The 14,389-nt window shown below is 44.0% G+C and overlaps 1 protein-coding gene and 1 pseudogene across 1 annotated transcript; one reads left to right on the forward strand and one right to left on the reverse strand.

Annotated features, from left to right (window-relative positions):
* The first annotated feature begins 1,306 nt into the window (after positions 1-1,306).
* Positions 1,307-2,083, forward strand: LOC127666657 (putative proline-rich protein 21). The gene has a single exon (XM_052159633.1). It carries the CDS (start codon positions 1,307-1,309, stop codon positions 2,081-2,083), a length of 777 nt encoding a protein of 258 aa, XP_052015593.1.
* A 6,383-nt stretch (positions 2,084-8,466) lies between these two features.
* LOC127667023 (prefoldin subunit 2-like) lies at positions 8,467-8,843 on the reverse strand (annotated as a pseudogene).
* Positions 8,844-14,389: the final 5,546 nt, after the last annotated feature.

The raw sequence follows: 14,389 nt of genomic DNA on the forward strand, positions 1-14,389 counted from the left end.
ACACACACACTCACAATGCCTTGCTTCTTTTAACAGGCTGCCTGGACACAGTGCAATAACTTAGTAACTTTCCTCTTTCAATTCAGGCCTGGGAGGGGCCTCAGAGAAACCCTGAGGTCTGGGGTTCTTCAGAGACTCTCCTGAAAACGCTGCCTCGCTGCTGTGGAAGTTGCTCAGGACACTGAGCAAAGAGAAGAGGTCGAGTCACACAGGGTAAAGCCATTTGCCAGGGAAACCAGATCAGACAGATACATGTATTCTGTCTCAGTATGAGGCAGCACTGTATTATTATATCACAAAGGATGGCAACCCTGGAAAGACCCAAGAGAGGTACTCAACAATTGTTCTTTTGTAAAGAATAGGCTGGGGATGATTTTTTAAAATATGTATGGATACATTTAAGTCATCATGCTTATATTATATATTAAAGATATTAGGGATATTAAAATAAGCAAATACAGTTAAGCAACCACATAGTTTGTCTAGTGAGAAGGGGCTAACACACACAATAACTTGCCAGCATTCTCAGGGGCAAGTTGATGTCTCGTCCTGGGTTGTTACAGCTCAGAGCGCATGGGAACAGATGGCTGTGATGACATTTTATACACACAGACAGTGCTAGAGGCTGTGGTGCAGGCCATGGTGTGCCAGTAAACATTTAGGTTCCTGGAGACTGAGGACATCATCAGATATAGATTTTATTTTATTTTTTGGAAGAAAGAATAGCTCAGTGTTTGGTTTGAGGTAATCAGTGCTTCAAAGCTAAATCTGGAGAACTACTGACTTGATTCTGCTGATCTGGAAAATGAGATCAATGTTTGCTTTACAATATAACCCATTTTTTTTCATTAAAAAAAAAACAGCTCTATTTGTTCGTGTGATAAAAGAGTCTGTTTTCTGGAGACTCTGAAAGACCCTCGCCTCAGGTGTCTTTCCCTTCCTCATGTTCTACCTTCCTACACTCACTCAGCAATCCTGTGCCAATAAAGAAAGGCTTGTAAGATTTTCAGAATCAATGTTTATGCATTTCAATATCCAATGCAAAGATAGGTGTTCCAATAAAAGGTTTCAAAGGTATTAAAAGTTAGACCCAATGTGTTGGGCTTTTTGTTTTGTTTTGTTTTTTTTAATGGAGTGTATATTTTTGAAAACTTTGACAAAGTGTCAGGGATAGGCCAAAAGTCATTCTTTCTACAAGTGAGAATGGCATAAATACCTTGTGTGACTCAGGATGGTTTCCTTCTGACACATTGTAGGTCCATAATGCAAACCTCCTTTCCAAATTCTAGAAAACTAGATTGCAGAGATGTGGCCTCAGTTCCGTATCCCTGTGCCCGTGAAAGTGCTCTGTTCACTCTTCACCCCTGCCCATCTGTGCCATGCTCTTCACCCCTGCCCATCTGCGCCATGGTCTTCACCCCTGCCCATCTGTGCCCTGCTCTTCACCCCTGCCAATCTGCGCTATGGTCTTCACCCCTGCCCATCTGCGCCATGGTCTTCACCCCTGCCCATCTGCACCATGCTCTTCACCCCTGCCCATCTGCACCATGCTCTTCACCCCTGCCCATCTGCGCTATGGTCTTCACCCCTGCCCATCTGCACCATGCTCTTCACCCCTGCCCATCTGCGCCATGTTCTTCACCCCTGCCCATCTGTGCTATGGTCTTCACCCCTGCCCATCTGCACCATGCTCTTCACCCCTGCCCATCTGCACCATGCTCTTCACCCCTGCCCATCTGCGCCATGCTCTTCACCCCTGTCCATCTGCACCATGCTCTTCACCCCTGCCCATCTGCGCCATGCTCTTCACCCCTGCCCATCTGCACCATGCTCTTCACCCCTGTCCATCTGCACCATGCTCTTCACCCCTGCCCATCTGCGCCACGGTCTTCACCCCTGCCCATCTGCACCATGGTCTTCACCCCTGCCCATCTGCGCCATGGTCTTCACCCCTGTCCATGTGTGCCATGGTCTTCACCCCTGTCCATCTGTGCCATGGTCTTCACCCCTGCCCATCTGCATCATGGTCTTCACCCCTGTCCATCCCGCTGCAGGGCTGCCGGGGTTTATCATGTGGGAATGAGATAAGTGGAATCATGGCCCCCAAAGGTGTCCACATCCTGATCCTTAGAACCTCTAAATAAATTACATTATCTCACAAGGAGTTACAGGTGCTGTTAGACAGGGGACCCAGAACTGAGAAGATGAGCCTGGAATACCCAGGTCAGTTCCCCATCCTCACAAGGGTGACTCTAATCATGAGGGGACAGGAGAGTGAGCATCAGAAGCAGAGACAGGTCGGGAAACCCTCCGTGACTTTTCATGGGAGAAGGAAGGCAAAAGCCTCTTAAGGCTGGCAAAGGGAAGAACTTGGCTTCTTCTTGGAGCCTAAGGCTGTAGCTTTCTGGTAGCTTCATTCTGGCCCAGTAAGATACACTTAGGACCTTTGACCTTTGCCCTGCATAATTATGACATTATATATGTGTAAACATGTAGTATTATTTTAAGTCACCAAGTCTCTGGTAATCTGTTACAGTAGCAATCCATGATCTCAGTTATCACCATGTAGCAGGAATTTGATAACTGAGCTAAAGAGTCCTGTTACTCTAGTACTATCCGACTTTATCCTCTTCAGAGTCGTTCACTACATAAAAACTTGCTAGATAATCTAAACTTTATTAAAAAATGTTAATTTATATTTGTGTGTGTGTGTGTGTGTGTGTGTGTGTGTGTGTGTGTTACACATAGCTCTCCATGGTAGATGTGTGCAGGTCAACTTGCAAGAGAGAATTGCCTCTTTCTATTACATAGTCCCAAAGATGTAACTCGGTGCTTGTGCCCACTGAGTCCTCTTGCTAGCCCAAAGTAAACATTTTTAAAAGTTTCTTTCCATTAGCATGTGAGCTCCTTAGAAACAGTAGTGCCTCACACATTTAGAATTAAATCTGATACATAGTAGGTCCTAGAAAGGGGGAAGGGGTGGATGGTGAGGATGTGAGAGAGAGGGACTGGGGGAGAAGAGGGAGGGGAAGCTGTAATCCAGATATAAAGTAAACAAATGGTTTAGTCAATAAAAAAACGAAAATAATAATAACAAGGAAAGAGCAACTGTTTCTTCTTTGTAGTCATTCTCCCTCCTCTCTCTCCTCTTCCCAGTGGGAAATTTGCAATGGAGAGAATTTCAAGCCACGTAGAAATGAGGCATTATGGTGATGGTGCTTCTTTCTTCCAGCACTTGCTCCAGTAACCAAGGCTGGGGATGAATCCCACAAGCGAGTCATTCTGGAGACCCATCAGATTGTTGATGCAGAGAAGAGGCCAAGTCCTAAGATCTGAATCTCTGGTAAACTTCCTACAGTTTGGACCTCACTTTGATGTATTGTCTGGTGACATTGTCTTTTATTGGAACACACTAGAAGATCTCTATAGATATGGACTACAGAGAGATTATGGGATGGAAGCACCCACTAAACGCTCATTTGCATATTCAGCATCTTACCCTCCCTTGGCCACTGTGGACTTGACCTACCTCATCCCACCCTCTCTTTTCCATATTAGGTCTATTCTAGGATCCCTGGGCCCCTTGCTACCCACTTGAAACGTGGCAATGTAATGCCTCTCATTTTCCTCTGGAATTTTTTGAGCCTGGTCTGACTCTACCCTAATCCTGTATCTCACTTCCAAGAGTATTTCCCCCTCTATCACCCTCCTGGGTGTCTTCTGGGTGACCTGCAATTTCTACGAGCAATATACCTTCTATACCAGAGTTACATCTTTGTGGCAACTATCTAAAGACAGGAACATGGGCTGATGATGTTCTCTGAAATTCCTAATGGCTAGCCAGAATGATAGAACCATTTACTAGAGCAGAGATTCTGTACTGCATGAGACTAGATCAGGCTTACGCATCATTCATTTCTGAAAATCAGAATATCGAGTGGTTGGAGTAGCACTGAATCAGTGTCTTGAGTTAAACTGTGTGAGTGCTTGAGGCTAGTGCCTCTTCCTTAGCAGTACTTTAACTTACAAGATTTTCACCAGCCCTGGTGGTGCAGAAAGAGTTGGGAATGTAGTTCAGTCATAGCTCTCCTGCCTAGCATGTGGAAGATCCTGGTTTCCATCTCCAACATTGAATAAGAAGATTTTTTTTTTTTTAGTTGAACACTGTGGTGGTTTGAATAAGCTTGGCCCAGGGAGTGGCACCATTAGGAGGTGTGGACTTGTTGGAGTAGGTGTGTCCTTGTTTGGAGGAAGAGTGTCACTGTGGTGGTGGGTTTTGAGATCCTCCTCTTTGCTACCTGGAAAACCATAGTCTTCTTCTGACAGCCTTCAGATGAAGACGTAGAACTCTCAGCTCCTTCAGCACCATTCCTGCCTGGATACTGCCGTGATAATGGACTAAACCTCTGAACCTGTAAGCCAGCCCCAATTAAATGTTGTTCTTTGTAAGAGTTGCCTTGGTCGTGGTGTCTGTTCACAGCAATGAAACCTCAACTAAGACAAACACTTAGCTATCTAGATCATATTTCAACTTTATAATTATGTTTGGCCAAATTATGACTAATGAAATGTGAACAGACTATCTTATGGCAAACCCTGACCAATACAGCAGTTTCGGAAAGCCTTGGCCAATAGGCTAGCATGTATCATCTGTCTTCCATTCTCCTGTCCAGAACTTGGATGGTTCTCGTTAAGTAATGCTTAATGCCAGAGTAACAATGGGTATCCTGGAGCTATGAGCAGCTATTACCACCATAGACTGGAGCAAAAGAAAAGGCTGTAAGATCATTGTGGAAAGAAGGCCAGGCGGGCAGAATTAGGAATAAGTAAAGTGGAAACCTGTAGCAGAAATGGGCACAACACATGTGCTATATTTACGTAATGGCAATATAGACCAATAAAAATTAAAGCATATAATTGCTACTTACTGTTGGAGTCATGTTTTATGCATTGTGTAAAGATTATCCTTATATTATTCAAATGCTAGATTTTGAACCAGCAGAGAGCATCTTCTGCCTTAGTATTTTGTGGACAGTGTTAAAATAAAATTGGTTAAAATAAAAACCCTATGACCTACAGCAATAAGCAGAATAGTAAGGTGGAACTTCCAGAGAGGAAGAGGAACTCTGGGAAGGGGTCAGGCACCGCAGATTCAGCCAGACGCACACGGAGGAAGAAGCAGGTTGAGAAGGAAGGAGAAGCAACTATGAGCTAGTGGGACACAATGCCTAGCTATAAGGCCATAGGGTTATAAATGAGTACAGTCTTCATGTCATTATCTGGGATCTGGGGCAGGCATAAAAATCTTCAATGTTTACAACTTACAACAATGAGACTGTCCTGAAAGGTCCACTTGAAACAAAATATCCAAGGATCAATTTTATGAAGACTAGAAAGAGACAAAGCAATAACCAATGATGCTGGAAAGCAGAGTGGTTGTCGTGCTTTATAAAAAGATAGAGAAGAGACAGGGGTATGTTTGGTGGAGGTGCAGTATGGTGTGGGGGAAGAAGGGGGTGCCTCTGTGTGCTCATGCTGAGGCATCCCTTCCCCCACACCCAGGGACTAACCACATGAGGGTATAGTATAGAATAGAGTTTATTCAGGGCATGGGGAGGGGAGTTGAGAGAGTAGAGACAGAGAAAGGCAGAGAGAGAGAGAGGGGGGGAAGGAGGAGGAGGAAGAGGAGGAGAAGGAGAGGAAGAGGAAGAGGAAGCAGAAGCGGAGGAGTAGGAGGAGAGGAGAGAAGAGAGAGGAGAGGAGAGGAGAGGAGAGGAGAGAGGAGAGGAGAGGAGAGGAGAGAAGAGAAGTAGAGGCTGGCCGTGAGCACATGGAGAGAAGGGGTGGGAGATGGGGAGAGAGGGGCAGGAGCTTAAGAGTGAGAGAAGAGAGCAAGAGGGCGAGCAGCCCCTTTTACAGTGAGTCAGGCACACCTGGCTGTTGCCAGGTAACTGTGGGACAGGGACTAGAATAAATGCCAGCAGTGTGCTTTTTGGTTGATGTAGGGACCAGAGTGAGGACAAGAGGCAACTACAGAGTGCTGCTAATTCCATGGGTGTGGCCTCTTAGTCAAAGCTCTCTGGCCCCATCCTGTTCTGCGCCTTTTCCTATAAACTGAAACTTAAGAATGTATCAGCTTACTCTTAAATGATCTCTACTTGTTTGTTTTTTAATAAAAACAAGGTTAGTTGACCAAACCTTAGCCATCCCCCATCAACACTAATGTAAAGATCAGGATAAGAATGTGTCTATGTGACTGGGAACAGGTGCTACTAAACAAAAGTCTTCCCAAGTCATTTGTAAAACCAAATAGCATTGCAGCATGGTGCCCTGGACCTCGTGTACAGAGTCACACGCAATGAGATCTCTTTATTGTACCCTCAATTCTGTCTGTTAAAGAAATAAATTTATCTGACAGAATAAAAAATTCCCTCAGACCAAAAATATGTTGGGGGGAAAAAGCAGCATTATCCTCAGTTCTGAGGGCCCAAGAGAAAAAGGATAGAAGTTTTAAAAGAAAGCCTTTTCTGTCCTGAAAAAGATTAAATAGTCACATTCTTTTTCTGTAACCAGAACATTTACTAAGGCGATCCCAGCTGCTTCCAACCAACATGTTAGGTGGCTTTGCCAGAAAGAGGCAGAACTGAGTAATAATAAAGCAGCTATGATTTAAAAAATATCCTGACAAAGCTGTGCTGAAGACAAGAGGGACAGAGACTGGTTCCTACCGTAAGATCTATGCACACCCTAAAGAGCTACTTTTCCTGAGTGCCTGGAATGTCTCCCTGCCCTGGTATCCAAGAGCAAAAAGAATCTTCCAAAAGTGCTTAAGTGTTTACTTAAACAGGAAAAGAAAAAAAGAGAGAGAGAAAGGAATGAAACACGTGACTGAAACCTCTCTAGCAGTTTAAGACAAAGTAGGAGGCAGGGGGATTAATGATTTTGATCATAGCTCCACAAGGGCAATTCAACTTGGCTCAAGCAATTGTGTGTTGTCCAGGAGGAAGTAATGGGCTCGTGCGGCCTGGTTTTCCATGGTCTCAGACTCTGGGGCATAATTAGAGTGGCCAGCAGAATCTGTATGGCCTTGCTGTCAGTCAGCACTGGGGAAGCCTCCCACTGTTCCCACCCCACCCCCGCCCCAGGGTTAACACCTGTGCGCTTACCTTACAGCCTTGGAGTTCCCAAGCTCAGCTGCCTCTGCTTCCCTCCTGAGACAGCACTTGATGTATTGACTCACACAGAGGATGGACACACTCCCATAGGGGCAACAAGGGCTTGTTTTTCAAGCCCTGAAGTGTGTCTCCTACTTCTGCAGTTGTTGGCTCTGACTTCTGTCTCTCTCATGGCCCCTAAATGTGATGCCTCCCTCCCTGTTTCCTTCCCATTTGGGCTGGAGACAGCTCTGACTAGTCCAGTCTTTTCCAATCCCAACCCTAAGTAGAAGCCCCCAACTCCCAAAGGAGTCTGATCTTCCTATTCCATCTCCCCCATTCTGACCCAATGCTTTAGATGGCTGGAGAAGAAAAGTCTCTCTCTGATTTGGGTCTGTCACCCCGAACCAAACTCGTATGCCCGATTGTTTCCTTCATCTTCCCTAAAAATGGCTGTCTTCCCAGAAAGCCCAGATGTGTGAATCCTGGGGAACACGCCTTAAACCAGAGCAGAGCCATTCTTGTCAGCGTGGCCCTGATATCAATCCCCTCAACATTTCGTGTCTCTGATCTTGTTTTAAGAACACCAGTGTGTTCTAGAAAGTACGCACTGTCCCACAGTCTTTGCATTATCCCAGGCCAGCAGCGCTGCTTAAATCAGTGGTTTTCAACCTGCCTAACGCTGTGACCCTTTAACACAGTTCCTCATCTTGTGGTGACCCCCAACCATAAAATTATTTTCGTTGTGACTTCATAACTGTAATTTTGCTATTGTTATAAATTATAATGTAAATATCTGTGTTTTCCGATGGCCTTAGGCAGCCCTTGTGAAAGGGTTGTTGGGGTCGAGACCCACAGGTTAAGAGCCACTGGTTTAAACAAACACCATAGCTGCTTAATGTATGTTTTATTCTAGGGACTTTGATGTCATACTTCAAGTCATACCTCAAATCTGCAAGGGAGGTCTACCCTCATTTTAGATATGAGGAATCATAAAGCTGGCTTTTCTGTTTTCTTTTCAGGACCTTTTCTTACTGGTTTAAAGGGATTTCCTATTAAGACCCAGTACAGAAGACACAGTGTCCTTGAAGTCATAAGAATCCCAGGATCTTTTCCTGGAGTTCTGGGGCAAAGAGACCCTGGATTATGAGGGAGGCAAGCTATGATTTTAGTTGATTGTAACCAGTATTTATTTATTTCTGACCAAAACATTTAATTAACCAAAAAATAATTACAATATCAGAGAAAATAACAACAATAAAAAGAAATCAAAAGTGGGAATCAAGGTTAAAAAAAGCAGAGGCCTTAGCTCCTAAGAGACCAGCATCCCTGGTGAGCTGGATTTAGCCCCAGCCCCTTCTAAGTTTTCCTTGGCTGCTGGCTTCTTATCTTCCCCCATAAGACGAATGTTGTGCTTTTTCGGGAATTCATTGAGTTCTCTTCCCTTTGCCTGAAGCTGCGGCCGAGGTGTCTCCATGATCTTCTGTATCTGCTTCTTGTTCCCCTCCAAGGCAGGCAGCATTTCTACTCTACCAGCAAATCTCCAACCATGCGGGAGCACTTGCGGGTCTCATCCACTTCTTTCAGTGTATCGATCACTAGTCTGTGTTCATTCAGTTCCATTTCCAGCTCAGCTGCTTTGGATGCCTTCTGTTGCTGCCAAAGACGATTAAAGCCAGCAATTACATGTTCTGCCTACCTGTTCCGCTGACACCGCCCCCTTCCCCGAGCCACTCCCATTGCTCTTGCCCACAGGACGGTGTGGTCCGCCATCTTCCCCACCTGCAAGCTTTGTGCTTTGATTTTTAAAATATCATATTTATTCTTTGAGGAGCAATATAATTTCATCATATTCATACCTTATCCCCCTGAAACCAGCTTTAGGATGTAGCCAATATCCTAGATAGTAAGTAACTGGAGAAATAAATAGAGCAGCACCCACAAATTAGCTAAGCTCCCTGGGGTAACCTTTTCTGAGAGGAACCTCACCCTGTAGGGCAGTTGTTCGTTATCTGAGTTATTAATTTTTTTCCTTGTTTGGGGGCTGATTGAACCAAATTTTTTGGGGGCAGGGTGGGTTGCAACTGTTGCATGAGAATGAAATCAATGCAATTGAGAAAAAGAAAGTTAGACTTACTGATTTTAGTTCAGTAAAGCAGATTCGAGTAGTTCTGGGTCCACACTCCCAGGTTTTATAAAATGCTGTTGGTGTTTGTAACTTTAAACTACAAAAGGTGGAGGAAATTCAATCACTTCTTGATTGAGAATTGATTTAGTGCTGACAAAAGTTAATTTGTTTTCTAAGTAAGGGATTCTGAGTGGTCTAAATAGCTGGTTGGTTTGGGGGAAGGAGTCTGTTTAAGTGGAAACTCTGGTTGTGTCATTTGTTGCAGGCTCAGGTAATGTTTTACTGAGGCAAGACCCATGAGCGGGCGTGTGATGTTTAGAGAGCATATAAATAGGACTCAACAGACCGATGCGGTACTTGCATAGCTAGTTGTGCAACTCTTCATTGATCTCCAGTCTTTGCTGCTGGTCCTGGTGGCTCCTGCTGACTCATGCCAATTTAGCAGAGGCCTGGGGGTTTCTGCTGGATCCTACAGCTGTTGCTGATTTGTGTTTGATGACACACTTTTGAACCATACAGTTGGTATGCTAACACTACTGAATTGGACTGCTGGTATCTTGACAAATGGAGATTGGAATCTCCCTGAAGAACTACTTCTAAACAGGTCTACATCCCCTTGTTCCTATTTACCATCTTTTCTCCCCTCCCTTTAGATGGTGGGTTAGAAGGGGGAGGGGTTGAAACATTTCAACCCCTCTAATTAAAGGAGAACTCTAATTAAAGTAGGTTTTGAAAAGTCTAAGTCTACAGTCTGTTGTACGGGAGGATAACAGATGCAAGCACAATGCTGCAGAAAGCTGAGATCTGTCCCAGTTCAAAGATCAGCTTGCATCTGAGCATGTGCAGGTCTGTAGACAAGTGCATGTGCTCAACACTGTAGATAGACTCGAGGTCTGCTTCAGCTCTGAAGTGCCCTGAACTAATGCTGCTCCTTTTCTTTCTTTTCTTTGACATCTTCAACAGAAGCCTTTTAAATATACATTCTCCAATATTTTAAGTTTTTGTCCATCCCTCTAGATTGTAAGTTTCTGGATTCCTGAGAGTAAATTGATGAATGAGTGAAAAAGGAAATAAGAAAAGAGCCCAATGTCCTAGTGTGTTGTGTGCATGTTGAATTTAAATAACTTTTTAATAGCTACTCATTTCTTCTTGATTCGTGGACATTAACAGTGAAAGAGCTGTGCTTCCAGAGCGATCTTCAGTGCCAATACCCAAGGCCGGGAGCAGTATCTGTCTAGTATTATGGCTCCTTGCCATGACTAAGCAGAGGAGCTAACCAGAACCTACAAAGTTCACACAGCAAGAAAGAATTTGAAAAGACTCCTAGAGATAACTCAACATTTCTTATAACTCATTTAAGAAAATAAAAAGCAGCTTTGACTCTCCCATTTTCAAGTCAGGGTCTTGACAATAAAACCCTTGGTTAAAGGATTGTTGTCTACGGGAGACTTGTGCACCATGGGACCCTGGACTTCAAGTTCAAATGTTGTTTAAAGGTCTCTGCAGCTTCTTATGATGGGAGATTTGGTGGTGGATAAAAGAGTTGTGTCTTTAAACCAGAGCAGATAGAGAACGACAAGTTTATTTAGTGCACTCCAAAGAGAACAGCAGGCATGGCAGTAAAAAAAGTACTCATAAAAAAAAAAAAAAAAAAAAAAAAGCTCATCCCACAGACAGAAAGTAGTAACTGTCTATGGGATGAGCTTGAAGGTGGAGTCCCACGGGGTTAGTGTGAGCCACTTCCCATGCAAGGGGCTCAGCAGGTAATTCCCATCATATTACCGATTGGCGATGATCAATCTTGAATAGTTAGGGTGAGTCACAATGCATTCAGTTTCCCAGGCACGTAATTTCCACTACGCAAATAAGCTTTTTCTGTTTGTTTGATTGTTTTTTTTTTTTTTTTCTTGCTATCATGTGGTTCTGCTGTTTCACTATTTGGGTGAAATGAAACTTGAGACCAGGCTTGCTGTTCCCTTTCTGGCCTCTCAATCATGAGATCACAGGGATGAGGTACGACAAGTAGTTTGGACAAATGAAGACCTTTCATTCTTTATAATAAGATTATGGTGGAAGGTGGACCTTAGATGGTCATCCTGCTTTTGTTGAGTAGTTGTATTACTTGCAGACATCCAAGGTACTGTTCTCCCCTAAGAGTCCCAACAGATTGAAAAAAAAAGTAAAGCTGTCTCTGAAGTCCCAGGAGACAAGGCCATGACTCGTATAGGGATGGGTTTCTTGTTGTTTCCCCTGGATTTGCCTGTTCTGACCTTTGCCTCACCCATATCCTGCCCACTGCACTCGGGGCTTTGCTGGGCTAGAAATTTAAATTAGGAGGAAGTGCTCTGGCCTTGGCCTCTTGCTTTCCCAGCATCAAAGGCCTCCATGTGAGTTGGAAAGGAAGCTCTGCACACATTATGTTGAGTTAGCAATGCGCTTTCTGAGAACAGCAAGGAAATACAGTCGGTAGCAGCAAGAACTAAGTTTCAGGCATGACTATGCTATTTCTGAGACTCTTGGCACGTCTTTGCTCAACAGAACAGCAGATTTTAATGAAGCTAAGATTTGCCATTACCCACATAGCCACGCTGTTGACTATAAGAAAGTCATTTTCCTGCTCTAGGGGGTGGGGGTGGGGTTATCTCCTAGCATTAACAGCTATGAGGGAAATTGTAGCCTAAATACTTTCTTCAATATAGAATTGCAACATCTTCCTTTGTACAGAGTGTGCCTCATTTCCAAAAAGTTCATGATTCCTGTCTTGGGTATCCCATTTAGGGGAAGATGAGAGAAGCTTTTACTTGTGGCCCCCATTTATGGGAATCACAAAGGAAAGACCCCCTGACAGGATGCCACAAAGAACCATATACTCTTATACCATACTTGTCAATTATTCTACCAGTGAGTGAATCCATGTATTCATTCATTCATCTATTCAGTAAATATTTGTGTTGAGTTCATTCACCCACTACATAAATTATACTGTAGCAATACATGATTTGGGAATATAAGGGTAAGTCCTATAGATTAACCATCCTTATTTACATTAGAAAGAGATAATAAGAAAGCCCTTAAAATTATGATCATTATATTCCTTTTGATAGAGAAGCCATCAAGTGATGTAAGCTTGCACAAGATAGAGACGTGGATCTGTCTACTGTTTAAGGAAGTGATATATAAGGAGAAGCAGTAGGAATCATCGGGTGACAGGAGTCGGGAGGGCAGTATGTACAGAGAGTGGTCAAGACAATGGACAGTTTGCATAAGGCTGAGGTGAGAAGGGTCATGTGAGTTGCAACAGAGATTGTAGAAGGCTGGGGCATGGCAAAGGGAAGCAGAAACAAAGCCGTGGTAATCGCTTACGTCTGTGGTCTCTTAAGCAAGGGAGCATTACAAAAGTACTTTAGGAGAACAGTCTGTTTTCTGTGTTCAGTACATATGGGACGTGACAGAGACCAGCAGGAGGGAGATGAGTGAGGGATTATGGGTAATGATAAGACAAGGAGGGCTGTCCATGAAACGGAGGGAAGACTGGCAGAGCCAGACATCCTTGGGATTGGCTAGAGATTGCACCAGGAGAAACCTGAGAGCACTGTAGGGCATCAGATTTGTAGGAGCTGCCCTCTGCTAAACAGTAGACAGGGACTCACTTATCATAGTGGTTTTCAAGCTGTGTCCAAATGGTGTCAGGCTTTCCCAGAGGTGTGTTAAAGGACCCATTCAACCAGAATGTCTCCATATTGACCCATTTGGACCAAGGCTTGAAAGCTACTATTCTTCTCTCTCACAGTGGATTCATTCTGTCTGAATTTCAGTTACCCACAGCAATTATTAAATTTGAATGTGGGTATGTCTAGACCACCACTCTCGACACCACCTCTGCCTCCACGCTCCTAAGATCACAAGTGCCCTAAAAATGTGGATCTCTTTTCCAGTGTGTGTTTTTGTTGTTGTTGATGGGTTTTTTATTTGTTTGTTTGTTTGTTTTGCCTCTGTTCCCACACCCACCTAATTCACTCTTGCTTGGCTTGCCTCCCACTGTAATTTTCTTCTCTATGAGGTATGTGTGTGTGTGTGTGCATGCATGAACACATGTGTGCATATTTGTGTGTGTGTGTGTGTGTGTGTGTGTGCATGCGTGTTGAATTAATCTAAACTGTGACATTTATCAACAGAGATAAGAGTTTTAAACACAACTGACTGGCAACACAGGGAACAGAAGACAAAACCAGTCTCTTGACTAGAAGATCACTTCTTTTTTTTTTTCCTTCTTTTTCTAGGCAGGGTTTCTCTGTGTAGTCCTGGCTGTCCTGAATTCACTTTGTAGACCAGGCTGGCCTCGAACTCAGAAATCCTCCTCCCTCTGCCTCCCAAGTGCTCTTGCCGCTGTCACCACCACCACCACCACCACCTGGCTAGGAGATCACTTCTTAAGAGGAATAACATCATTTGAAATGTAAATAAAAATATATATCAAATAAAATAAAATTAAAAAAAAGAGGAATAACTTCATCCTGTGCTGGGGGAGGGGAGGGCAGGGCGGGGTGGGGCGGGGCGGAGCAGGGCGGGGCAGGGCAGGGCGGGCCAGGAGGGAGGGAGAGGCATAATGCCATCATGCTTCTGGGATGTTCTGCTTCTAGATTTTTTTCCATTCATCTCTCAACTCTGGTTTTTAGGAGGAGAGTTTTCTCGCCCTTGGTCTCCTAGCTAGTGGCAACAACAACCACGTGCAAAAGATGTTCCACATGGGTCAGCTGCTTCGCATGTCTCTGGAATTAACGGAGAGCAGCTCCAGACCACGGGGATCCTTTGTGAAGACATTCAGCCCATCTGCAAATAGTTCACTTTATCTATTTTTATCTCATAATATTTTTTTTTGACAAATGAAGGATATCATGGCCAATGGCTTGAACAAGTCCAGAAATGCCACGGCCACCAGCTTTTCGTCTCTACCAAGGGTCAATGACCTCAGTAGAAAACACATTCCTTCTAAATCCCTCTAGGAACCTTGTCATCACAACTTTCTGGTGTGAACAACTTTAAATCGCCTTATTGACCCACTTGACGACCTCACTCAGAAACAGGGCTTTTATGTTCATTTTTAAAG

This window comes from Apodemus sylvaticus, chromosome 16 (genome assembly GCF_947179515.1).
Source record: "Apodemus sylvaticus chromosome 16, mApoSyl1.1, whole genome shotgun sequence".
Classification (NCBI taxonomy): Eukaryota; Metazoa; Chordata; class Mammalia; order Rodentia; family Muridae; genus Apodemus; species Apodemus sylvaticus.

What these genes read in the sequence shown, in the direction of transcription:
- LOC127666657 (XM_052159633.1), top strand. Translation starts at nt 1,307, where the DNA reads ATGTGGCCTCAGTTCCGTATCCCTGTGCCCGTGAAAGTGCTCTGTTCA.